This window comes from Strongylocentrotus purpuratus, unplaced genomic scaffold, assembly GCF_000002235.5.
Source record: "Strongylocentrotus purpuratus isolate Spur 01 unplaced genomic scaffold, Spur_5.0 spur5_scaffold_6, whole genome shotgun sequence".
NCBI lineage: Eukaryota > Metazoa > Echinodermata > Echinoidea > Camarodonta > Strongylocentrotidae > Strongylocentrotus > Strongylocentrotus purpuratus.
The window spans coordinates 46,770,134-46,797,151 of NW_022145612.1; the positions used below are offsets into that span (position 1 = coordinate 46,770,134).

The 27,018-nt window shown below is 38.1% G+C and overlaps 1 protein-coding gene across 2 annotated transcripts in view; it reads right to left on the reverse strand.

The window, feature by feature from the left end:
- The window catches only part of LOC586814 (ATP-binding cassette sub-family C member 9), a 43,976-nt gene that overhangs the window by 13,689 nt on the left and 3,269 nt on the right, over positions 1 to 27,018 (reverse strand). Inside the window, exons 2-22 of one of the 2 annotated variants that reach the window (XM_031000218.1) lie at positions 22,830 to 22,944; positions 21,713 to 22,330; positions 19,928 to 20,170; positions 19,005 to 19,199; positions 17,078 to 17,236; positions 16,237 to 16,392; positions 15,327 to 15,461; positions 14,065 to 14,227; positions 13,287 to 13,327; positions 12,102 to 12,380; positions 11,539 to 11,724; positions 10,181 to 10,259; positions 9,626 to 9,731; positions 9,204 to 9,302; positions 8,490 to 8,655; positions 7,514 to 7,651; positions 6,351 to 6,567; positions 5,346 to 5,557; positions 4,439 to 4,605; positions 3,801 to 3,870; positions 180 to 337 (exon numbers count right to left, since the gene is read on the reverse strand). In XM_031000218.1, coding sequence (XP_030856078.1) covers positions 180 to 337; positions 3,801 to 3,870; positions 4,439 to 4,605; positions 5,346 to 5,557; positions 6,351 to 6,567; positions 7,514 to 7,651; positions 8,490 to 8,655; positions 9,204 to 9,302; positions 9,626 to 9,731; positions 10,181 to 10,259; positions 11,539 to 11,724; positions 12,102 to 12,380; positions 13,287 to 13,327; positions 14,065 to 14,227; positions 15,327 to 15,461; positions 16,237 to 16,392; positions 17,078 to 17,236; positions 19,005 to 19,199; positions 19,928 to 20,170; positions 21,713 to 22,297 — 3,554 coding nt within the window. In that variant the 5' untranslated portion in view covers positions 22,298 to 22,330; positions 22,830 to 22,944. The remainder of the gene's footprint in view (positions 1 to 179; positions 338 to 3,800; positions 3,871 to 4,438; positions 4,606 to 5,345; positions 5,558 to 6,350; positions 6,568 to 7,513; positions 7,652 to 8,489; positions 8,656 to 9,203; positions 9,303 to 9,625; positions 9,732 to 10,180; positions 10,260 to 11,538; positions 11,725 to 12,101; positions 12,381 to 13,286; positions 13,328 to 14,064; positions 14,228 to 15,326; positions 15,462 to 16,236; positions 16,393 to 17,077; positions 17,237 to 19,004; positions 19,200 to 19,927; positions 20,171 to 21,712; positions 22,331 to 22,829; positions 22,945 to 27,018) is intronic. The other variant, XM_031000217.1, reaches the window with a different exon arrangement.

Here is a 27,018-nt window from a genome sequence, read left to right on the forward strand (position 1 = left end):
GCGCATCCAATAAAACATATGGAAATGGTCTGCACAATTTCTAGACATTATATTTAGGCCTATTTATGTTAGAACACTATGTATCCCGTATTACGGTACCGGATGAAATGCAGACAGTAGTCTATCAAGTTCCGGTCAACTTCACAATGTCTCATAAACATTAAAACGGTGGACTTTACCTTGAAGTTGCTATGTAGTACATCAGCAGAAAGATAAAAATGAAGGATATCGGAATGAAGAAGAAGACGAAGTACCAGACGACGACTACCTGAACGATCAGGGAGCTGACCACGTTGGCTGCGAGGTTGATGAGGAGACGAAGTGTATGTACTAAACGCTGATCAATAGATAAGTTAAAAATAAATACGTATATGAATAAACATTCACGAAGATCGCCACTTAAGATTAATATCAATCTTGACTTTGTACTTGGGATGAATTAGAAGGTTAGTCTGCGACTGCATGGTTGGAGGACTATGTGGAATTTTTCCAACTCTTAACAAGACATGACCAGGGCCCTGCCTTTTGAAGAGTTGTGCTTGATTTGATTCAATCGTAACTTTCATAGAGATTAATCAATCATATTTCTTAGGGGTTATCAGAATGTAATTTGTGGTGAATTAAAGACTTTTGTTGAACTCAGATCAACAGCAACTCTTCGTATAGACACACACATTTTACGCTAATTTGTCAAAGAGGAATATTAAATATTGTGATGGAATAATATATATTGATATCATCATCTTGAATAAATTCTCTTCAAGATTCAAGATTCAAGATTCAAGATAATTTATTGTCCGATTTAAAAAAATACAGAAATTCGTCCTCCACTGGCAAGTGCCGTACATATACAAACAACATAAACAATATATAAATACATTCGAGGATACAAAGAAAATACAAAAATAATAATAATAACAATAATAGTAATAGCAATAATAGCATTAACAAAGCTGACATGTAAACTTTAAAACTGGCATTTAAAAATGGATCTCGATAATGCACAGAATGCATTGAATAAATGAATTTAAAAGTGCTCTGAAACATTCACCCCTTCTCTCCCAGAAAAGGGGTATGAGGAGAGAGAGAGAGAGAGAGAGAGAGAGAGGAGTCGAGTGGAGTAGAACAGAAAGGAAATGTGAGGGAGAAAGAGAAGGAGGGAGAAAAGAGAAGGTGACAGAAAACGAGGAGCTCTGGGAGGGAAGAGATGAGGTAGAGGTAGAGGTAGAGTACAGGATATCAAGAACAGTGACTGCCCGTGGTAAAAAAAGACAAATGAGTCGTCAACATTCGAAAATTCGAAATTCAGAGCTGCAAGCTAGAGATAGACCCTGTGCAGTAGAAAGTTGGAATAAAAAAGTGTCCAATAAGGAACCTAGCCTTAGCCATTTCACATTTACATATACATATACATGTGTCATGGGACAGCGGCCATAACATACTAAAAACATGTAAGAGGGCGTGCACGAAGTCTGGTACATGTATACAAAGAGATGCGGTGTAGAAGAGAGGGGAGAAATAAGAAAAAGTGGTAAATAAGGGAGAAATGCACACCTAAAACAAAGCTTCAAGTGAAAGGAGGGAAGAGGGAGGGAGAAAGAACATAGCAGCTGACATTCATGCACGCACTCAAGATACGTTGTTCATCCATTAAAAGTTTAAAAGATACTGTTTCGCATCATTATGGACAGAGTGAAAGGCATTTTAACACTATCATAAAAGACAGTTCTTCTCAAATATACATATTTGTTGAGTTGAAAGACATTTACTGTTATAGGTTTAACATTATTGCACTTAATACTGACATTTGAAATATTGACATTGATTAAAAAGTTGATTAAAAAATTGATCAAAAAAGCATGGCAAAAGACATCAGCTGTTCGAAAAATGGTTATCATGAAAATGACTCTGCTTTACATGACAAGACATGCAAAAAACCAGAGTTGTGATCAGAGCATAACATACCAATTTACATGTATGCATGTGTGTGTGCAGGCATGCGTGAAGTCAGGTACATGAATACAACAGAGATAGAGGAAAGGAGATAGATAAGGAAATAAATAAGAAGAAAAGAAAGTGGTAGAATGATTAGGTGCACACCCAAAGCAATGCTTCAGGTAAAGTTAGAGAGGACAGAAAAGGAGAAAAGATTATGACCTGGCTCCACGCATGCACCCAAACCATCCACACATTACATACACTCAATTAGAAAATCATCGTTTTACAGAATTGTTGAAAATGTGTATGGCATTTGGAACAAAAGATTGTCTGAATCTACATCGTATTGTTTTAGGCACTGTTAGACGTATACCTGAACGGTTGAACTTAAAAAGCTCATGTAAAGGATGGGATGAATCTTGCATTATTTTATGAATCTTCAGTAGAACCTTCTTTTCATACAGAGCACCAATTGTGGGCAACTCTGTGTGAGTAATTCGCTGAGCGACTTTCCTAGCTCTATCAAGCTTCTTCACATTCTCATTTGACAGGTTCCCATACATGCACACGAGACTGAAAGTAAGGATACTTTGTAACAAACTTTGGTAGAATAGTACCAGGATGGTATTGTCAACTCGGAATTCCCTTAATTTCCTTAGGAAATACAACCGTTGATTAGCCTTTCCTGCGAGAACTTGTGAATTTGGATTCCAATTCAGTTTATTGTCGATGATTGTCCCTAGATATTTGTATTCTGGGACCTGTTCAATGGGATGTCCATGGATAGTAATAGGCTCATGAGAATGTGAAGAGCGACGAAAATCAAAAATTATTTCCTTTGTCTTTTGTACATTGAGGATTAGATTTGATTGATCACACCATTCTACAAAACTCTGTACTTCTTGGAAATAGTTCTCAGGCCCATGCTTTAGAAAGCCGCATATAGCTGTGTCATCAGCGTATTTTACGACAGAGCAGTTAGAGAAGAGAGAAGTGCTTCCACTGGTGTAAACAGAGAAAAGGAGGGGAGAAAGCACACAACCCTGTGGAGCTCATATACTTACACAAGTATCACGAGAGGAAACTCCATTACACCTAACACGCTGTGGCCTATTTACAAGAAAATTAAGGATGATCCTAACCAATTTAGGGGAGACATCAAAATTTGATAGAGAGGCAGCCAATTTATGTGGGATAGTGGTGTTGAAAGCACTACTAAAATCAATAAAAACACATGACAAAAGCCTTTGGGATTTCAAGGTGTTGGTATATCTTATGTAAGAAGACCAACACAGCATCTCCAACACTCCTATTGGTTTGATAGGCATATTGAGTAGGGTCAAAGAGACCTGTCTGACGTCTCAGAGATTTAGCAAGAATGTTCTCAAAGCACTTCATTACATTAGACGTAATTGCTACAGGACGGTAGTGATTTAGCTCTACCGGTTTTGTTACTTTAGGAACAGGAGTTATGATAGAAGATTTCCATAATTGTGGGATGTCACCAGTATCTAAACATGTTTGGAAAATAGCTGTAAAAACCTCAGCAAGTTGCTGGCTGCAAGCTTTTAGAAGTTTGTTTGAAATCCCATCTTGACCAGTAGCTTTACCAGCTTTAGCCCTAGCGAACAAAATTCGAACATCGTTAATATTAACCACTACATCATCATCAGATTCCCTAATCTTGGTGTGAAGCAGTTCTAGCAAACTCTCATATTTTATTGAATCACCGATTAAGGGTTCCATACAAAATCATTGCCAACTTGAATTCATTAATTTGTGAATGACAATATCTATACGGGGACAAACGGCGTACGTGACTAATTACAAATATTGGAACATACAAATCAAGAAATAATTACCTGATCAATAAGTTGGGTATCACTTGAGAAACGGTTGAGAATTCTGCCGATGGGCGTTGTATCGAAGAACCTTCGCATGAATACAGAGAGAAACATTGTTTCACAACAGTCGCAATGTATATAATACTTTAGAGATAAAATTACTACTCCAATTTCGACCAATCAGATGGCTGAATTTCTTAAGTTAGGTATATAAAAGACATTATTACTATAATCTGGTAAGCAGGAAGACATAGTATGGATCGAGCCATGGGGGATCCAGCCGGCGGCAAGATGGAAGGGTGGCCAATTCCATGATTCGTGGAAATATTTAGCGGCGACTCAGCCAGCCGGTGAGGCTCGTCGGGATTAACTTTAAGTCCGACTTAAAAATTATGAAGAGCCATTTGTAGCCTTAAAATAAATATATTCAAAAGCAAGACTTTTCATTAATTCCACATCAAGAACATGAAATCTCCTTGATAATAGAAAATATGAATGATTGAATTAGCATTTTATGCCTTTTAAAATAAGTTTTACAAAATATTTTCAAAGATGCTAACGGCTTTCCATCATTTTTAAGTTCAACTTAGGATCTTTGTGAAACACCCCCCCCCCCCCTGGTGTGCAACGGGCCTTGTAGTGAATGACATTCTTACCTCATTGGTATGTGGATGATGTTATCAAGTAGAGCATAGTGGAGGTTCCTTGAGGCTTGCAAGGCTCCGTAGGCAATGACGAATATAGAGACCGAAGTGATAAACAACGTACTGAGAGAAAGACCAGCATAACCACCGATCCAATATGATGACTTGTCGATTGCATTCTGGTTGAAAAGACACACATTATACCAGAAATGTTTTAATGAATGGCGGGAAATTCTGTGCAAGATGTTGTATGCGGTGTCAGTGATATACTGATCATATCCAACCCTTGTGCGTTGACCTGACAAAGAATATGCGCCCCATATTAATCCGATCGGAATTCGGAAATGTTGATAACTTCGACACTTTCTGTTAAGCGTGACTTTTGGATCTTCATTATCGAGGTATATCTTCCAGATTAAAAACACGATAGCCTAATCTGTTCAAAGAGTACGGGGGGGGGGTCGTAAATAGCAATTACGGAGATTCATCAAGGAAAGTGGGAAAATCCCGGTGAAATGTTGTATGTCTTCTGTCGGATTATCTGAATGCTAGAATATTGTTAACACAATCGCTATTATTTTCGAAAAATCGACTCAAGAGAAAATTTCAATACCCAATTTTATTTCCCATCAAAAAATGTGTTCGAATTACGTAATACGTCATAGTCATGTTCGCACATGGAGATTGCCTTCGTTGATTTTTGCTAAAGTAGTTGCAATCATGGTTTTTTTTAGGATGGTAGATTTGTAAGCTTTTAGGTAATAATATATCTAAAGACTTATAAGCCCCGGATATAAGTATATCACTCCATGTCAAGATATCTTGCCAGAATATACAAACAAGTTTGGATTTATACGACCAAATCTCAGATGAAGTCTTTTGCTACATTTTTGAAGGTGTCGCCTTCCACTTATATTACCCCTGTCAAGTTGAGGTCATATTGAGACCAGGAAGAAAGCCAGAAGTTTGTTGAAATCTGAATGGCTGATCTCGTCACCACGGTGAATAAAACAAAGAGTGCCAGACCGTATCCCATAGCCTTGAAGTAATGGAGATACATCCGATACGAAACGGAGCCCTTCTCCTTCTCCTCCTTTGCTATCAGACGCCCCTTTTCATTTTCTTCAGGACCTGTTTTGGATGGAGTTGTATACAAAGCATTATGATAAACGTAATACATAGACGGATCAAAATATTCATCAAAATCTTTGCGCTCTTGCTCTTTAATCCTTAACCTTGTCCTATCTACAAATCCCCTCACGGTGCTTCTGGACTTCGAGAGCTCACTGATGAGACAATCAGTTGGCTAAACAAGGATTTTCCTATTTAGACAATGTACACCTTGATATTCTTCGAACGAATTGTTTTGTGGTTTTATGTTTTCTAACAATATGAAAATTATATATTACATGATAGATCCCCTTTAAGTAACGCATTACCATTGAATTCTTCGTTCAACAAGTAATCACACTATATACTTTGGACAGTTTGGTTATATTCATCTCCATGTAACACGGACGGTCATCATTGTGTTATCATAATATACTGCACCAATCTTACGATTATCATGTTTCTATTGTGCCTCTACAACGCAAAATTTCAGCATGATAAACAACCCCCCCCCCAAAAAAAAAAAAAAAAAAAAAAAAAAAATTGATGATGATGATGATGATGTTGTTGATGATGATGATGATGATGATGATGATGCTGATGATGATCGATGATGATGATGATCGATGATGATGATGATGATGATGATGATGATGATGATGATGATGATGATTGATGATGATGATGATGATGATGATGATGATGAGATGATGATGATGATGATGATGATGATGATGATGATGATGATGATGATGATGATGATGATGATGATGATGATGATGATAATGATAATAATAAAACTAATTTATCTTACACTTATCCGCATGGCCTCCCGATATCGAACGGGCTACCTGACGTCTGAGTGCCTTCCTCTCGTCCAATAATCCTTCTGACTCGGCCCCAGACTCAGCCTCTGACTCGCTGAAGATGGTTACAGCTTTTTGCCACTCCGAACACAGGGAGGGATCGGTGATGGCCACATCTTCTGGTGAGCCGATGGTTACGATCCGACCGTCCTTCATGACTATGATCTGTCATGGGAGACATGTCATAGTGAGTTTACATGATGTAGAGAACCCTCACGTTTGCCTCATCACCCATACCCGATAAGTAGTGCAATATAAAACTCTCTCATCGTTCTAATTATCATACATGTACATGAGCATGTTTGGGCATTTCAAATCATCTTCTAACTAGATGGAACTTCGACTGCGCGCAGTCGAAAATGATGCCTCCGTCATAGAGCAATTTTACAAACCAAAACAGAATTCAAGGTCAATTGTAATCCATTAACAGGTTCTCAGAATATCGTGATTACAAGCGTATTGGAAAGATTTTTTCAAAAACCTGTTTATTATAAAAGAAACATGTTGAAACATATCATTACGTGAACTAACATACATAGGCAATTTTAAATTATATAAAATAACTTTAAAAAGCTTAGCAGTAGCAGTAGGTGATGTAAATAGCCACATAAAGAGATGCGCCTGGGGGTGATGGAAGAGCCGGTATGAACACCACCTTGGGAGTGATAATTCCCACCATCATCCTCATGAGCAGTCAATATTTGTATATTATATTTCGCACCCCCCCCCAAAAAAAAAAATATATATATAATAATAATAATAAATAAATAAATAAATAAATAAATAAATAAATTATAACAAATTTTAAAAAAAAAAAAAAAAAAAATAAGAAGATATTTTGATAAAATATGCCTGTCAAAGTGTATATATTTGTTAAGAGTCATGGGAACTTACCGGTCTAAGAGCATTGCGCGTGTCTTACTACGATATCGTATAAGTATAGAACTATGCCCGGTCAATAAGTTTTCGCAATATTGCCCAGAAGTCAATAGCGAATTTCATGACGGCTGTTTTGACCAATCAGAAGCCTAGAAACTTCATACGCGCGCGGTATATTATTTTTAATAGAGCCTCTCATGACCAAGACGTCAGTACATATTTCTATACCAACCTGATCTGCCTCTGGTAGATACTGGAGCTGATGAGTTACTAAAATCACAGTCTGGTTATGTTTCCTTAGGATCTTAGAGATGCCATGCTCAAAGAGATGCGCTCCTACATGAACATCCAGGGCAGAGAGTGGGTCGTCCTGAGAAACACAACAATCAATCAATCTTAAAAATCGATTTGTTTTATGACTGGCTCCCAATCATGTATCAGGCAGGAAATGAAAACAGTATCTAGATCTTCAGTGACATAGGTTTAAAAAAATTATCTCTGTCTATGTAGAATCCTATCGACGAGTAAAACAAAACTAGCTATAATGTGGAGAAATGTTTCTTTTCTTAACACAACGATACGTAATAATCTTTACTTGCTGTTTAAAATACAATAATAATCTGGCTAAATTGGATTAAAGTCATAAGAGATGTACCACTCGATCCTAAACTTTAACCGGTCAATGTTTTTCCCTTTCACAGATAACTTAAGTATAATAATGATAATAACGTTCATCATTTCCATTGATATCTGAATCTGAAGCATTAAATATTACTTTTAATTTAGATTCAATTTAGATACGAATCCCGGACACGAAAGCCCCTATAAAGTGTTGGGAGCCATAACAATGTGATGGCAAAATTTTACTTAAATTGTATCATAATGTGAAAGAGCATGTCATTTAAGACACATTTCAGCGAGAATTTTCAAAGAAAATATGTATTTGAGGTCGAATATTGATGAAAGAATAACAAATTTAGGTTTTCTGCTTACAACAGAAAACCCAAATGATGTATTCTTTTATCAATATTTTTCTTCAAACACATTTTTTTTTTTTTGGGGGGGGGGGGGAATCTTTGCAGAAGTATTAAATGACGTCCTCTTTCACATTATGATACAATTTAAGTGCAATTTTGCCATCAAGATTTTGGCAAATTTTGGGGCTCCCAACATTTTAGAGGGGCTTTAATACGATTCATAACAATTACCAGAATGACAATGTTTCGACCAGAGTATAGCGCTCTTGCCACACTGACTCGCTGTTTCTGCCCACCGCTCAAGTTGATACCCTTCTCACCGATCTCCGTCTGGTCGCCAGCTGGTAACATGTCAATATCGGGGTTCAGGGCGCATGCTCCAATCACTTTACGATATCTGAGGTCGGATGGGAAATTCAGTGAAGGGAACAATTCATCAATATTTTTTTTCTTTAAAAGATTTTAGGATGATTATTTTTCAAAATATATTCTCTCTGCCTCCGCGAAAAAAACTTTGACCTGGCATGTTAACACAAACAGACCTACCGCAAAACAAGACCTACATAATATTATTTTGTATCTCAATGATCAAGGAGATGACACAATATTCTCTAGGAATTAGGAAAAAATGCATGTAATTAACCTATGCTCTCTTTATTTCTTCCTTTTATGATTTTTGATGTTTTATCTCACAGGAGATGGAAACTTATTATGATTATTCAAAGAGAGTACAGAGAGAAAGGTGAGAGAAATGACAGAGAGACGCAGATATCTAATAGTTAAGACCTATCAGTATTTCAGACGAATATCCATAGGTAATCTGCGGGCTATTAGAAGATTACGTCAATAACCGAGAGGATAAATTGTTTTAAAAACGACAACAAAATAAAAAAGGAACAAAATTATACAAAATTGTATTCGGATTTTTAGTTTTGGTAAACTCACTTGGAATCCCTGAGCTTTTCTCCGAACAAGACGTTGTCCTTCAATGACGAGTTCACCAGCCATGCTTTCTGAGCGGCGAAGGCAATATCGTTGTGTGTTCTGTTGGGACAAAATAATTTGTATCATGGTATCTGATTGCAGCTTGCGTCTGTAGTGTTTTTATATAACTGCCATGTAGTCATTTTACTTTTTCCCTTTCAACAACCTTGTTGCCGTAATTAACATTTGGTAACAATGGTTTGTGTTTCTAGATGGGCCAATCCCGGGCCAATCATGGCCTTCTGAAACCATGTTTTCCTTATCTTAGAATTTTATTGACTCTTGACCCCCCCCCCCCCCCCCCCCCCTCTCCGAGCAATTTTGGGACCCCTACCACCCCTCTTTCCCCATCTCATAATCCAGAATTCCATGAACTATATTACCTATTGAGTTGTACGTTTCCGGAAAGTGTGGTCATTTCTCCCATTATCGCCTGCAGGAGAGATGATTTCCCGCTTCCAACAGTTCCGACTATCACTGTAAGCTTACCTGTCATGATGGATATTGTTGATGAAATGAAAACAAACTCACAAAAAACACATGACAGCCAAATATTAAATCTATTCATTAAAAATAAAATGTAGATATATAACCACGGGAATGACTTTAAAGGTACACATTTTAGAAAAGAAGATTTGAGGTATGACCAACAGAAGAAAGTGAGAAAGGGAAAACAAGAGTTCTGCTGGTAGAGTTACAAGGAAAAGGAAGTAAACAGTGTGGACACTTTGGGGCTGAGGGATGGTAATGATAAAGAACACGAATATCTAAGAAACGAGGAAACTTGAGCAACTGATGAATACGCCTTATAAAAGATCACCACCGGGAATAGAGTAACGGGGGTTCAAGAAATGAATATAAGAATGACAAGCAAGGAATCGCGAGCAGCATGCAAATCATTCATCAATACAAATACTGAGATATAAGAATCAAATTACCAATCGGAATATCGACGTTTATATCGTGCAGGATAGGGGTGGAGGCGATGGGGTCCCATGTAAAATTACCATCCGTTACCTGCATTAAAGAAAATAACGACATCCTCGATAACCTAATTATCGTCATGGTGATCTAATGATTCAAATCAAATTATTTTACCAATATAACAAATGTAAAAATAATAATTGCTTTTGATTCAAACTATTGAGCAGGAATACTCTTTCCCAATAAAATGCACGAAGTGACAGATCGAGGCATACTCACTGGGGGAACAAGAAGCATTTAACAGTGACGGATTAAGAGGGCACTATCCCTGACCCCCCCTTCTTTTAAAACCCAATCGCGCACACTTTGAATTCACTAAAGAAAGCTATGCCAATAATTGTGGTTTCGAGCTGCCTTTTCAAACAATAAACCAAACTAGATGGAACTTCGACTGCGCGCAGTCGAAAATGATGCCTCCGTCATAGAGCAATTTTAGAAACCAAAACAGAAGAAATTTTTAAAATTCCAGTTCAATTGTAATCCATTAACAGGTTCTCAGAATATCGTGATTACAAGCAATTTCTCATATACATATATGACCCTTTGATCTTTGACCTCATGACCCTAAAATCTACTCAGTTCATTGGCTCTGCAAGATGTCCTGAGTTAAATAGTAATCCATCTGTCAGTTCTAATGAGAATGCTTTCACAAGCTATTTTTGCATACATAATGAGCCAATGACCTTTGACCTTTGACCTTATGAACCAAGAATCTACTCAGTTTATTGGCTCTGCAAGATACATAAATGAAGTTTGGCAGGAATTCATCAATCTGTTCTAATGATTGTACGATCACAAGCTATTTTTTGCATACATAATGTGCCCTGTGACCTTTGACCTTCGACCTCGTGACCCCAAAATCTAATCAGTTCATCGGCTCTGCAAGTAACATACATGACCTAAGTTTGGCAGGAATCCATCAATCGGTTCTTGAGATAACGCGATCACGAGCTGTTTTTGCATACATAATGAGCCCTGTGACCTTTGACCTTTGACCTTGTGACCCCAAAATCTAATCAGTTCATCGGCTCTGCAAGATACATACATGACCAAAGTTTGGCAGGAATCCATCAATCGGTTCTTCAGATAACGCGATCACGAGAACGAGACGTACGTACGTACAGACGTACGGACGGACAACCCGAAAACATAATGCCTCCGGCTACTTCGTAACGGAGGCATAAAAAGGCACCCGAAATTTCACTACAATTATGTTTTGTCAGAAGTCTTCCGCGCCCTCCCCCCCCCCCCTCTTCTTTACAAAACCATGGATACATCCCTACAAATATAGTGAGACGTTCGAATATGTTACCCTGATAGCTACGTCATTAGGAAGTTCTTCACAGACTGAAGTAATCATGCTGCCTCTGGAGTCCACAGATCCATAGGATGTGGTGCTGGCTATGAGCGGTGCCCGGTCAGAGTCTGGGAGCTCATCCTCGTGGACCCAAAAAGTCTTCTTCTCCTTCTTCGGATGTCGAACCTCCACCTCTAAGCCCTGGGAGTAAGACATCGACAAGGATTCAGTTAATTAATTTATACTTGCATTCTCGTCTTATAAAAGTGGTTGAAATACTATTACTCTCTGAGTTTCAACATCATTAATACGAGAGCAGAGAAATTGAATATATTTGCGAGTTTAGAGCAGCGGAAGTTTGTTACTTGGATTTCGATTTTACATCAATACTCTAGGGTGAATAATATATTATCATTTACCTGATCAGTATCTTCGGACTAAAGCATAATTATGTCAATTGCGCCAATTGCCAAAGAATACACCTTAAGAATTTGAAATTATACTCACGACAACAACACAAATGCCATATTGTTTTTCATTCTGTTTCCCATAAACCCGTCACGCACAAGTGAACTTACATTTTGGTAGCCGACACTATATCCATTTGACGCCGTACCCTTCCCGTTCGGAATTGTGGTCTCAAAATCTTTTCCATCGTCATCGCCGTCGCCCTCGATCTCCGGAGCGAGGAAGTAGGTCTTGAGACGTCCGCAGCTGACGAGGCAGTTGACGAAGAGATTGATGACGAACGGGAGAATGAAGAGGGGAGCAACGATCTGGTTGAATAGTGAGAGGGTTGTGAAGGCGATGTCGGGGGTCAATGGTTTCCCAGTGATGCTGGTGTACGTTCCGAAGGCCTGGAAGAAGAAAGGGATTAGGTAGATACAAATCTGACATAAGCCACATTAGCAGTTGACATGTAGCATCATCATCATCATCATCATCATCATCTTGATGCGAGGAGAGATTGATCATAATAGCTTTTGGGGGAATCAATGTCTTAAAGCCCCACTGCACTACTTATAGCTACTTGCGCCCTCTATAATAGCAAACAATGCCTAAGCGGTGACCGTTGGTCCCCACGGTTCTTATGTTAATTGAGAGCTGATTTGATGAGATAACCACCTGTCAGTGACCATGCAGGGATGTCTTATCCCCCCCCCCCTGGCTCACCTAGTGCAGATGGGCTTTAATGTAATTTGCATAGAGACGGTTTGATTATATTAAATTAAATCAAATCGTTCAGACCACCAGTGCTTATCCATTCTCATCTCAAGGGAATCAACTGCCAGAGGTCCAGAAGAGAACCAAATGTTCGTGTCATGCGGTAAAAGGGTATATTCATCATTAAAAGAATAGTAGGTACACATCGACACACAGTACGCATCTGAAGATAATTAGACAGGATCCTTATTAATCCACTAGCCATAGTCACACTGGACAGACAGAAAACAAAAGAATAACAGACCGAACAAAGTATTACCCCCCAAAGGATAACAATTCGTCGGCTCTCGATCGGTGAGGAGTCTTGGTGGCTGGCGTATAATGTTGTCGTCAAATACAAAGAAATAAAGAGAATCAAAGTAAAAGGTGATCTATGTCCTCTTGAGTATATAGCTACAGAAATGGAACTCGTATCAAACTATGTAGAAGCATTGAATTAGCCCCAGGGTGGAAACTACAAGAGATGACAGCTTGATCGAATGCTATGCTAATAATGGTAACATGTCATTTGATAAGCGAGTAGACAACATTTGACTCACCACCAGCGCGACGATAACGGGGACCCCGGAGTTGATAACAACTGGAGAACAAAAAAAAAAATGCATTTTGAGAATCAACTTTGTTTAAAATAATAAAAGCATCAAAATACTGTACACATCAAAATTATCTATATTTTTCTACTCGAAAATCGTTTGTTATTGACACTAAATCCCTTTTATAAATGAATACCGTATCGGGAGGAAAAAAAGTTGACAACAATTATAACATTAAAACAATGGTTTATTATAACATTAAGACACGATCAAATCTAATATCTTGAGAGATCTACACTGGTTGCCCATTCAGCTACGGATCCGCTACAAGGTGATTCTAATCGTTTTCAAAGCTCTCCATGGCATGTGTCCAGAGTACATCTCAGTTTTGCTCACACCGTACATCCCACCAAGGCGTTTGCGGTCATCTTCTCAACACCTTCTCACCCTCAATCATGGAGCCACAAAAACCTATGGTGACAGGGCATTTGCATGTGGTGGACCAAAACTTTGGAACGCTCTCCCAGTGTCGCTACGCTCCATGACTGATGTTGACGTTTTTAAGAGAGCGCTGAAAACTCACCCTTTTTATGAATGCTTCGAGTAATTATTATGTAAACGTACATTGTACATTGTAAAGCGCTTTGAGAGGGCCTTCGGTCCTGAAATGCGCTATAAAAGAACGAACTATTATTATTAGTATATTATTTGGATGGAAATCACCTTCATGTAAGTCGTTTCTAAGATTAGAATGATGTAAAACAGTTAATGTGAGAAAACTTACAATTGACTGAAATAACGATGTACATCTTGAAGATCTGTGCGAGCTCTTTCTCTCTTGCTTGTTTGATGAGACCATAAAATAACTTCTCCCAACCGTAGATTTTCAGAAGCTTAATACCCTGTAGCAGCTCGTTTGATAGTTTCATTCTTTTGTCAGCACATTGCTAATGACAGAGAAAGAATAAACACACAAGTGATGATACCTTTGACTAAAATTACTTTCTATTCTGTTATTCTGGTAAGTTTCCCAGATGGTTCGAAATCGTGCTTTAAGTTGTTCATTTTATATGCAAAAAAAAGAGGATATGCGAGATGCACAAGTGAAATCTATATTGATTTTCTTTTAAGATTACGCTGAAACCTTTCCTTGCAGTTGAGTGGGTTCTGAATATTTATTAACCGCAATAAGTCACTTAAGAGATAGCACTTATCCATCTTTTACACTGTATCCGGACACCTACCCCCTGGACATCCACCACCTGATAACCATCCCCAGTCACTACCCCCTAGGACAACTACCCCCTAGGACAACTACCCCCTAGGGCAACCACCCTCTAGGACGATTACTCCCCGGGACAACTACCCCCGGACAACTACCCTCTAGGATAGTTGTCCGGGGGTAGTTGTCCTAGTGTCTGGCGAGTAGTTGTCTGGGGGTAGTTGTCCCTGGGGTAGTCGTCCTAGAGGGCGGTTGCCCTATAGGGGGTAGTTGACTGGGGATGGTTATTCCGGGGGTGGATGTCCAGGGGATAGGTGTCCTAAAATCCGTTTACACATGAAGACGTCCCACTTTGTGCATTTTAGAATGATCACTGCCAAAGAGATGGAGGTGGTTCACGAATACTATGTTTGCTCTCTTTAAAAAAATCTTCCACCTGTGTATCATAAAATGTACCGCCAGTGCATAAATGAATAATTTTTTTAATAGTTTTGTACGAATGACTTTTATCTGCCTATGCGCAGATAGTATCTCTGAAGTGGCTTAAAAGTATATTGAATTACTATATAAATGGACATATAGTTATGTAACTATGTTTTAACCGATATTCATTAGAACGAACTTATTGAGTTTCTTTTGTTAAAAACATGATTGGGGAAATCTTTCAATGAAGGAAAGAGAAGAATCAGATTACAGAAAGATATTATTACTAATTAGGCTACTCGGGATAAATGATACTCATAATTGTAATGACCCTCTTCATCTTAATCATCATTGCATTATTATCGAACAACGAGATGAGAAAGCATTTTATTATCCCATACCAGAACTTTCTTAATGATTCCAGCAACTGTGACACCAATCTTTATCTGGATTGGAATCGAGAGAAAGAAGAGACTTGATGCGATGAGAGCAGGGTAGCCCATCTGACGATAAAGAAGAACCAGAGTGATGATAATCTGAAAAGGGAATTGAGTAAAAAGAAAGACATACTGAAAATATCTACTTCACTCAATCAACAAAATAAAAGCACTATTTCCAAGAAATTGTTGTTATCGCAAAAAAGATCTAAATGATAATAATAATACTATGCAGCTTTTATATAGCGCTTAATACATCTCGGGCGTCTCTAAGCGCTTTACAGCTATACTATTACCACCGTCATTGGATTCAGTGCTTGCCCGCACAAACTGTGTGCACAAACTCCACTCCCTGGGGAACATTCCAGCCAGGCGTTACTTGACGCTCAAAAACTGTTTAACCAACAATGACGGTCGCATCCTACCGGGTAACTATGGTAATGCCCAGGACTCAGTAACACCACTGACAAAGAAAGATAGGGAAGTGATTAACTGCCTCCCTGTCATTTTGTGGAGAGAAAAAAAAGCGTTATATCCGTTTCATCCGAGGCGTCATGATTTACCTGACGCAGGACCGCGTCTGCGTCACTCTGGTGCGGTTTTTGACGCACCATAAGACGTAGACATCATACAAAAGAAAACAAATATGCTACGAACTTAACGGTGCACAGTTGCGTTGAATTTCTGGAAAATATACTCCATGTATTTTCCTTCACAGACTTGAATAGTGTAGTTTAGCTAACAACATAATCAAAATTATGCCGTGTGTGCAACGAGCATAACTCTAATGGTTTCAGTACGTCATTAAGTCAAATCAAATGAAATGAAAGAGACGGAATCAAAGTAGGCGAGTTTTGCAAATGTGTTATCCTACCTTCAAAGGTACCGCCCAAATCTCGTTTGATAACTGGAAGAACATCATGATATTGTTGGCATCGACGGACATGTGGTTGGTGATCTGACCCATGGTCATCATCCCACCCGACATCGCATACGTTGACATCCTCATCGATTTCCAATACACCATCGTCTGACGAGGTTAAAATGAACGCGGGAGACCATGGATGGTGATCATGGTGGAACAAAAAGTTAGAAAATTAGAGATCGAGGTATATCATGGAGATGTCACTTGCCCGACCTAATTAAATCCACTTTGTGTGTATCTATCAAACTACACGAGATATATAATCTCAAATTTGTTATGGCATCTAAAACTATTATTCATAACAAAATTAATTTAAACCTATCATACAATTATCAAGGGTGGCAGTAATTTAACTAATATTTCGATTAAGTCGTTTGAGCCGCAGTATATGCACTATTCTTTTATGCTCAATGAGTAAATCATAGTGTGAATATCATATCATTAATCCGAATAAATCGTCAATAATATTTCTAACTGGATGTGGCCGATGTAGGGGAGGTTCAGGTAAACTTAGGTTAAATTCAACTTACCCTTTTTTGTGGAGGGGGCATATTCACAACTTTGTTATCGATTTGCTCACCCCCCCCCCCCTCCCTGCACACCCGCCTCATTTTCGTTATGGATAACAAATTTCTAAAGTCATCGTCAAAATCTTAACATTCCCAGGACCCTCTTTATATCTTTTAGGCAATTTTCGGCATATAAATCTGGTCTGAAAATCATCTCCCAGAAGTGACCCTCCCGCTGCCCCAAACGCCCCTCAATTAAAAAAACCAAACTAAACTTATACCTGGATCGCCGAACGAACATGTAGACCTTCTACTGAGACAATGTATTGGTAGAACTGATCGCAGGTGTGACGTATCAGTGACGACACCAACACGGCTGCTACCAGAATGTAACCGTTAGCAAAGAACTCTGAAGGCGTCACCAAATGGGGAGTAACAATCTGAAATTAAGTCATAACAATGATAGTATGTCGGAATCCTTTGAAACATTTCCATCACAAGTACGTGTCCTGTTATCTTTTTTTAAATGCGCATATACCTATGCAATTATGTTCCTAAATACTATTTAGGTAAAGAGGGGGAAAATAGCTTGATGGATAATGATAGCGACCGATAACGTTTGAATGTAAGAACTTAACAGATTGCTCCCCAAAATGCACCATTTCTCTTACAATGAAAAAAAAAATTGAACTGTGAAGAGCCATCTTAAATTTCTTATAGAAAATCGTATCCGATGAAAATTCAACTTGATATAAATGGAAAACTGAATGAATGTAGAATACAAATATAAAGGATTACAAAGTATTTACCCTTTCATTACTGTACAAAAGCAAATTAAGAGGTTATTTTCCGCACCCCTTCAAATTACGGGTCAAAATGCGTCAAATTTGCCGAAGTTACAGTGACGACATATAAACATGTGGACACAATCGGTTAGTCTATACCGTGTGAGTCAAAAAAAAGTTTACACCTAGAAATTTGCTAATTATTTGTAAAATCATCTATGAACAGAAAATTATTATACATCTTATGAAAGAGTGTTTAATCCCCAATCATTTGGTACCATTTTTGTGTGGTATGTGTTCACGCTCGGATGAACAGGTGGCATTGTTTGCGAGAGTGCAAAAATCGACTTGCGCCAAAGTGATGCCTTCAGTATGTATTATGTTGGGATTAGCGGAGTGAGAGAATCGATTGAATTTATCAAATGAAATGCATTGCATATGTTTTTTTGCAAAGGGCCAAGTCACACACACCCACACACACGCGCACAAATGTTCGTTGATATTTGATATTCGATATTTGATATGTGTGGCATGATTAATTTTAGAGGTGTTATTTGGATCTGCAAAGACCGAATTAATACCCAAATCCCAATTGTTTTATGCAAACATCACACAGGCAACTTTGGCGCAATTTGATATTTGCACTCTCGCAAACAATGTCTCCTGTTCATCCAAGCGTGAACACATACCACACAAAAATGCTACCAAATGATTTGGAATAAAACACTCGTTCATAAGACATATAACAGTTTAATGTTCATCGATGATTTTTTTTAAATAATTAGCAATTTTCTAGGTGTAAACTTTTTTTTGACTCACTCTGTATAGCTGAGGCGATGAACCGTGCTTAATTAATGCAAAGTCATTGTGAATATACGTACTCCACACAAATGATGTCATCAAGTCGATAGCAAGTTTTTAGGTCGACAACTCTCATTTTCAAAGCTTTAGATTTAGATTTTTCAGAGAGCTGTATGATACTCCTCTGACAGACACTAAATTGGCATATACTTGATATTATTGTCATTTATGGCTTATAAGCTTTCCGTTGATATATAATTCATCCATTTCATTTTTCAGTTCGGATATGGTCTTTAAAAAGAAACATATGTGTTTAATTTGCTACATTAGTATCTAAATCAACACTCATTACGTTAGTATCATAATCAGGCGTTACTTTTTTATTATTTATTTTTAACCGTTTTTTAGAAAAAAATGTTTAATGAATAAAACAAATATTAAAGCATTCAAAATATCAGCCAAAAGAGGGAGAAAGAAAAAAAACTAAAAAAATAAAAAGATTTCCGACCGACCGACCCATGTTTTGGCACCTAAAGGGCAATACAACATTTTTTTTTTAGGCCTCATAACAGTTCTCCCATTCTAAAATATTCCTCTTTTTAGCAGATTGGGATATAGTTACCTCACGCTGAGCATCTTCAGGTAAATAGTACGTATTGGTGACAAAATTCACAATTCCGCTGATGGACAGAGGTCCAATGAATGACAATAGATCTCCAATGATCTTGAGGAGACCAGCGAAAGCAATCGTCGGGCCGTATGTAATACACATCACCTTGAAGATGTTGAGCTGTTTACCTGACTGACGGCATTTCTCCTGAATACGTGATTTTGTTTTAGGACACAGGATAATTAACAAATAAACATAAATATATGACTAGAAATATCAAATGCACATGATAATTTTCATAGTTGTGAGATTGACATTATAAGTTGGCGGTGATAATTTATTACGGTAGTTGACTCTCAAACACAAATAAATTTTCCCCATGTTCTCTTTAATGATAGGTTACTACTCAACGTGAAGCTGAAAATAAACGTTCGTGATAACTTTACTTTGTGAATGTCTACTGGTAAACAAACTCTATAGACCAATGATATTCTACTATTAAACTTACTTATCAATTTCGTAGACGTTTTATATACAATGTAGGATTTAAAAATATAAGTGAAATATCATATTGAAACAAAATTTGCTATCCCAGTACTGTATGATGCCGGCCGAAACATTTTACGTATAAATACAACTGCGATGAATACGTGAAGTTATTGTTTTCCACTTTTATATCATTAAACATTCTGAAGGAGGATCAATCTCTACCTTTTCGCTTTCGTACAGTTATCTAAGCTGTTCATGTTGTATGTATATTCACTTTTCAATTTGGTGCAGAAGATTCAAGATTCAAGTTTTATTGTGCACAATATTATTACATACTGTTTCCCATTGGTGTTACAACATATGCGTAGACATGACATTGTCTGCGTTGAGCCAGAAGGGTGTTAACTTAATGAGAAACAAGAATGGTTCAAAACCAATAACTTTACCTTTTCTCTGTCGAAGACTTTCCTGAACCTCTCATGGTTGTATGTCGACGTGTGAATCTCGGGAATGCTACCGAGATCTTCGACCTCGATGATCTTCTTGTAACCAGCCTTGAAAAGCCAATTCTCCCACCAGAACGTCACTTCAGAGAGAAAGGACGAATGCTTGGACAAATACTTCATCTTCTGCTGTCTCAAGTCAGCAGGGAGTGCGTCAATGGATGACTCGAAACAACATATCGTTTTCTGAGTGAATATAATATAGATGAAATCATACGTTGCAAGTGTATCCTTTTTACAGATCGAGTTATTACGACAGTTATTACGTAATGCCCGCTGCACACGAGGCGCCATTTGCTGACGGAGGGTTACGTCAATGACTGCGTCAGCGGTCTTTGACGTCGAGTGACATGGTGCACGAAGTAAATGCGACATGAACAGCGCAAACACTGCATTGATTAACGATGCATGCTCTAATTGCCCATATGGCTGAGTAATGACGCATCGTTTGCAATGGGCAATAGCTTGATTGTTAAATATTTTGATAACGTTAACAACAATTAATATTAATAATTTCTCCACTCCTGACAACGGATAGTCAACCTGTTCAAAACGTCGAGCCACTCCCGCCACCCATCCTCTCCAAGCGCCATAGTTTTCCTTACAACTATAAGCTAAGAAAGATAACCAACAGTCTTTTTCAAGACTACACCAACAGTCCTTTTCAGGACTACACACCCTCAAGAAAGATTACCGAGAGTCCTTTTCAGGACTCCTCAATCATCCCTCTCTCTCTCACATGGTGCACCCGCAAGCCTACTGTATAATAATTAATATAATGTAACATTGTTGGCTAAAGCCCGGCGTACAATAGGCGACCCTCCTGCGATCAGATTTTCGTATGAAAGGGTGGTTATATTAGATATGGAATCTAAATAACCATTTCCGCCATGATTTAGGTTCTTAATAAAGAAAAGAATATTAACAACCGTAAATTTAATGCATTTACCTAGTCGACATTAAATCCGAATCGGCTTCAAATTGTACATAATTCTGGTCTGACGTCAGTACGAATATGAGCCGATTTGGTTTCCCCCTCCAAAAAAGCATGAAATCCCTAGAAATTTAGATTGTTATTAATCATATGACTATTCAGATCCTGGGTCATTAAAACAAGTTACATGTTTGAATGTTCATATAAAATGCTTTCACAAATATTTCCAAAATCAGATCGTAGTCACATCGTTTCGTGTGCGCCAGGTTTTTTTACAGCTTGATGTAAAACCTACACAAATAATATATCATTTGCAAACACTCCGCATTGGAATAGCATAGCCAGAAGTCTTTTTTCAATGAGGGATGGGGGAATGTGGATTATCCCTTTTCTGTCGGGGCACGAGAGGCATATTGACTGTTCATTTTCTTTTTGGGTCCCTTTGCGATTTTCGTTGATGAAACGTGGGGCTAGGGAATGTCTGTAGTAGAAACACGTTTCTTCAACCAGAGCATATTTTTAGTGGACAGCGACAGCTAAGTAAAGGTACATCAGATGTTCAAATGGAAATTCTCGTATAAAAAATACCCAGACGACCTTCTTTTGTAAATTTCGTTTCAAACAGAAATAGTTTTGTTAAGGAAACAGAGATACTTGTTTTAAATTGTTATGCGATAAATACATGTAGAAGCTGAATTATATTGATTGAGGTCATTGTTTTCCCTTCGTGCCTTTCTGTAGAATAGATGCAAATAAAATAAACGACTTGAATGTCGTCATCAAAGTATACTTACGACAACAAAGTTGAATTCCACAATGAATAAAATGCAGTATATCACCAAGAACACTATAGTAACATCATATCGAAAGATGTCGAGTTTGTACGTTCCGCTATCGCCAATTAGATCGTCGTTGAGAAAATGATGCAGGCGATATGACATGGTTACTATGGATACCGACCAGAACAATAGAAGTAACCACGACAAGTGTTCTGTCCGTCTCTTCTCCAAGAAATGGTAATATGAAAGGGATATGATTCCAGAGAGTAGAAGGAAGGCACCATTGAGGTACAGATAAGGGTGGGGATGGTCGCCCCCCTTTCGGAAAGATTCCTCGCTGAGTATGCCTTCGCCGATTGCAGCGAGAGACACGGCGATAAACGCTAGGCTCATTATCCATCTTATGGAATGCCCGGGATATCGGAGGAGGTACGGGGTGGCTTTTCCTCTGACGCAACAACATCGGGTGATGATAATGGTGAGGATGGCCAACACAGAAAACGTTACGGGTGGGACTGAGATGATGGCGTCTACAACACATTCTTGATTCGACGTTGAGGCGTTACTCCCACAGAACCAATTCCATGCAGCAGAATCCATGGCAACGTCCGGAAGGTCTTCAGGTAAGGGCGGCTAGACACAAAGAAAAGGAAGAAAACTCGTTGGTCAATTAAAAGTATGACAAATTAAAAAAAAATACATAGTAGATTCCGAATAAAACTTGATTTGACACATTGCAGTTTTTATCCAACTTTTAAACATAATAATTATTTGGACTTTATCAAGAAGTTCAACTTACACGTTTATAGCGATGCTCAAACGACCGCGGTTTGACAAACAATATTATACTCCACTGTTTGTAGAGAAAGACATCGTTTTGGTAAACTGTTTCCTCACAGGGTAGTTGTCAGTAAATCGTCATTTTTTTAATTGGAAATAATATGATTGCTATAATCATAATATACTGCTCACTGCATACTGCAACCGCTTGAATGTTATACGTGGGTTATAATTATGTTGCGTAACATTGTACACCTTTATAAAACGCATCATAAAATAGGTGGGGCTATGTAAGGTCACGTAGGGAAACATAATTGTATACCCTCGTTAATAAGGTTAATGAATATGTTACCTCACAACAGTATGCACACAAAATTGCTGTAGATTACAAACTGTCTGCTGTTAACGCTTGGCAGGAATACGCAGTGGGCATAAAATATCATGTTCCCTTTAAAATATCAACGTCTCTGAAAAAGAATAAATGGAATAGGGTCAGGATGTTTTCTACGTGCTAATAATATGCTTAAACAATACCCGGCTAGCATTTTTGTTTTGTTTTGTTTGTTTGGCCTAACTGCTAATAAAGCATTGTATGCTTGTAAGTTAGGTAACCATGTAATGTACCACCGACTTTAGGTACTCTCCGAGGGACTTGTAATGAGGGTAATTACCTATTAAACCAAAGAGCACTAGCGCATGGATCGACTTGGTTTCGAGTCCATGGACCTCCCAGCGACGGTACCACTGGATTACCACTGAGTCATTGCGCTTGTAACAGGTTTATCTCATGTATAAGAGCACACTTATTGATAACGTAAGTTGAGGCACAAGTTAGTGTACTTACGGTATGCCACATAGGTTATACAGTGTGAGTCAACAAAAAGTTTACACCTAGAAAATTGATAATTATTTTTAAAATCATCAATGAACAGTGAATTATACTATATTTTTTTGTACTCAGATCAGACACTGAAAGTACTATTGATATTTCATGCATCACGTGACCATGACGAAGCAAAGTTTTAAGATGAATCACGAAGCGCATTCATATTTAGAGAACGTTAAAGGTCTAAAATGACTACGCGAAATGTACTCAATAGTCAATATCAATACGATTGTATATTATTACAATGATTCTCCTTAGTAATCGCAAGTTCTATCCCTTGCATGGTTACTTTCTTCTCGTTTGATCTTGGATATAGATCATAAACCATATTTAGGCTACATGATCTGATGCATGCTAACTAACGTCTTACGAAGATGTCCCGAAAATTTCGCACTGTCGGCACTGTGTTTACACTCACGTTGTTTGCAAAACTTCTTTATTATTTATACATTCAGACCAGATCTATTCTCCTCTTTTGTAGGTAATATACAATGCGTCCAGACTGAGACACGTGTGGTGAATGGGTAGCTCGCCTCGCGACGACTAGATTGGGTTTTTCAAAGCGGTTATTTATTCTTCCTTGTTTGGTTACGATCGGGCTTACGACCCCCACCCCCCCCCCCCCCCTAACCACACAACACACACTACTAACACCAACATCGACACCACCAACACCAATATCACTACCAACTCCTATAGAGCACGGCATCTTATCTCTGTTTAAATATTTTGCGCTCTTTTATGCCGATCTTATAACTTTTCCTTCTCCAGCAAAATTAAGCACACCAAAATAGTTTGAGCATAATTAGGCTTTATTTGTTGGATGTCTTTATTAAAGTCATTGTGCCGTTCTCCATCCAGCTAATTTCAACACAGAATTATGCGTCAAAAGTCATTGAGTATTTAAGAAGCAGAACCAATAGAAACATATAGTTGTACGTTTGAATATGCTCCTTCGATTCGGTAATAAAGTGTAGGGCATTATAAACGGTATTATTTAAAAAACAGCATTACGATGTGCCCAAGACGCTAGAGTTCGCTGAAATCAAGAAGAAGAAAAAAACTCTCTCTGCACATTTTCAAACATGATGACAAAATCAAATTCCATGCAGACCTATATACAACAAAGTACACGACTATAATATTCAATATCAATTTTCCGAGTAAACTGCGTTGTGTTGTGGTCATACAGGCCTTCAAAACTAGCAACAAGGGATTTTCTTTATAAATTAAAATTATGTATCAAAATTATCGTTTATGAACATGATAAAACTGATTAAGTCAAATAAGACAATTGCTACAAACATATTACGCCTGTGAGGCGAAAGCAATTGCTCAATAAAACTGTATTTGATCCTTAAAATGAGTCGAATTGAACTAAAAGGCAAGTAGCTAACTAAAAAAAAACACAAGAAATCTGTTGGTGTTGATGGTATATCCACATTTATCTTGAAAACTTGTGTAAACGAATTGATCGAATCTATAACATATTTAATTAATAAGTCGATTTTAGATGGTAAAGTACCAACATCATGGAAGATAGCTAAGGTAATCCCTCTACATAAAAAAGGGGACAAATCAAATCCTGATAACTATATGTAGCGAAGTAGAGATATCTCCCTTTAAACCAGATACCTCTCTCTCTCTCTCTCTCTCTCTCTCTCTCCTATTTCATCATCCTCTCTACTGGAGGTCAACAAACTATAGTAGGATGAAACCTGGTCATTTCCACTTGTCCAAATATTCCAAGAATAGGGTGTTTGTAGATAATAGAATGCCCCTTATTTCATTGGAGTTTAGGTCCATTCACATGAAGGAAAGGATAGGATTAAATCTGTTCACATAGAATAGTTACATGACCTATAGTAGACAAAGCCCCTATTCAGCCAGTGTTCCAGAACTTTTAAACACCTCCCTGTTAAGACTTAGATTTATTTACCCCAGGATTAGAAACACAGAGAGAGGAAGTTAATGTTGACAATCTTTGATTATAAGCAAACATATAAATTGTCCCTCTGCCTCTGCGGATACCAGTTTGGGCTGGTAGACAAAGCATTTGTTTTCTTGGAAAAGAGTTAAGTCATTGCAGGAAGTAGGAGCCGGGATATACCCAACTGTCCAATGAGCCTTTGTCTTTTCTACTCCTTCCCCTGATTTTTACTTTCGCCCAATCAGAATGTTAGTATTAATTGTTCAGGACGACTCTTCGAGTGTCCATCAAGTGTTATACCCGCCCAGTCACCTACTGTAATTACAACGAAATAGTGAAGTTTAGTGTAAGAGTATTTTGTAGGAGGAGATCTCAGAATCGAGATTGTGAATATGTAATTAGGTATAAAACATCCCCTGCATGAAATCCTCACTTGGAACCCCCACCTCAGCTGAACCCTCTCTTGGACCCCACTCTCCCCACCTGGAACCACAACTTCTTCTAATTTCATCTACTAATAATTATACGCCCTACAAGTAAGCTAAAGGACTTTGGAGAAGTGAAACAACAGTTTTGGTTGACCTTCTACGATATATTCTAGCAAAGAGCAACAGTGTCAGGTTGAGAGAATTTCATGATCAACAGAAAGCAGCAACAGTAATTGAAACAAAGCTTTAACGTTTAAGCTAAGGGACTTTCACACAACCATCAAGTGTCCAAGTCAACTTCCAGTTTCGTCCAAATCAAGTTCCAGTGTCGTCCAAGTCAACTTCCAGTTTCGTCCAAGTCAACTCCCAGTTTCGTCCAAGTCAAGTTCCCGTTCCCGTACCCGTCAAGTCACCAAGTCAAGTCCAGCTTCGTTCCTGTCATTTCCTGTCCCGCTCTGTTCCCGCCAAGTCAAGTTCCTCCAAGTCTCGTCCAAGTTCGTCCCAGTCGCATCCCGTTCCAAGTCAAGTCCTCGATCGAAATATCAGCGAGCTAAGTGGCCATAATTACTAACTTCATTTCCATTAACCTATCCCTTCCCTCCCCATTAGACTGTAACTAATTAAGTAAGAATTAAGTCGCCCTTTAACTCTTAAGAATACTTTGCAATTATATTTATTGCAACATTTATATATAAATTGTATTATTTCTATTATTCTGATTTGATGGATGAGATTTGTCATTCATATTAATTAAATAATTACCAAGTGACATCGTAATTCAAATCGTGTCCAAGCACTTTATTTTTGGATTTGTCTCTTTGTATTTTATATTTTAATAATATAATATCATACACTGATACAGTGGTCTATTTGAGACTAAACCCCCGAGTGAAAGTCATATAGCTAGCGGACCAATACAAAAACCTGATTTCACTCGGAGCTCGATTCTATTATTTCATCATAATAGAAGACGGCGTGGCGTGGCCGTTAGATATAGTCCAATTTCTCTTCTTCCTTGTATTTCTAAAATCCTCGAAAAAATCGTCCTAATTCAGCTACTTAAGTTCATTCAAGGTAACAAAATGTTAGTACCTGAGCAATCAGGATTTAGAGCTAAGCACTCAACCACAACGGCATTGTTGAAAGTGACTGACGACTGGCTCCAAGCCATGGATAACGGACATTATACCGGGGCGGTATTCATCGATTTACATAAAGCCTTTGACATGGTCAATCACGAGCTACTTTTATCTAAGCTAGCTCGGCTTGGTATAGTTGGTAAATCTTTGGACTGGTT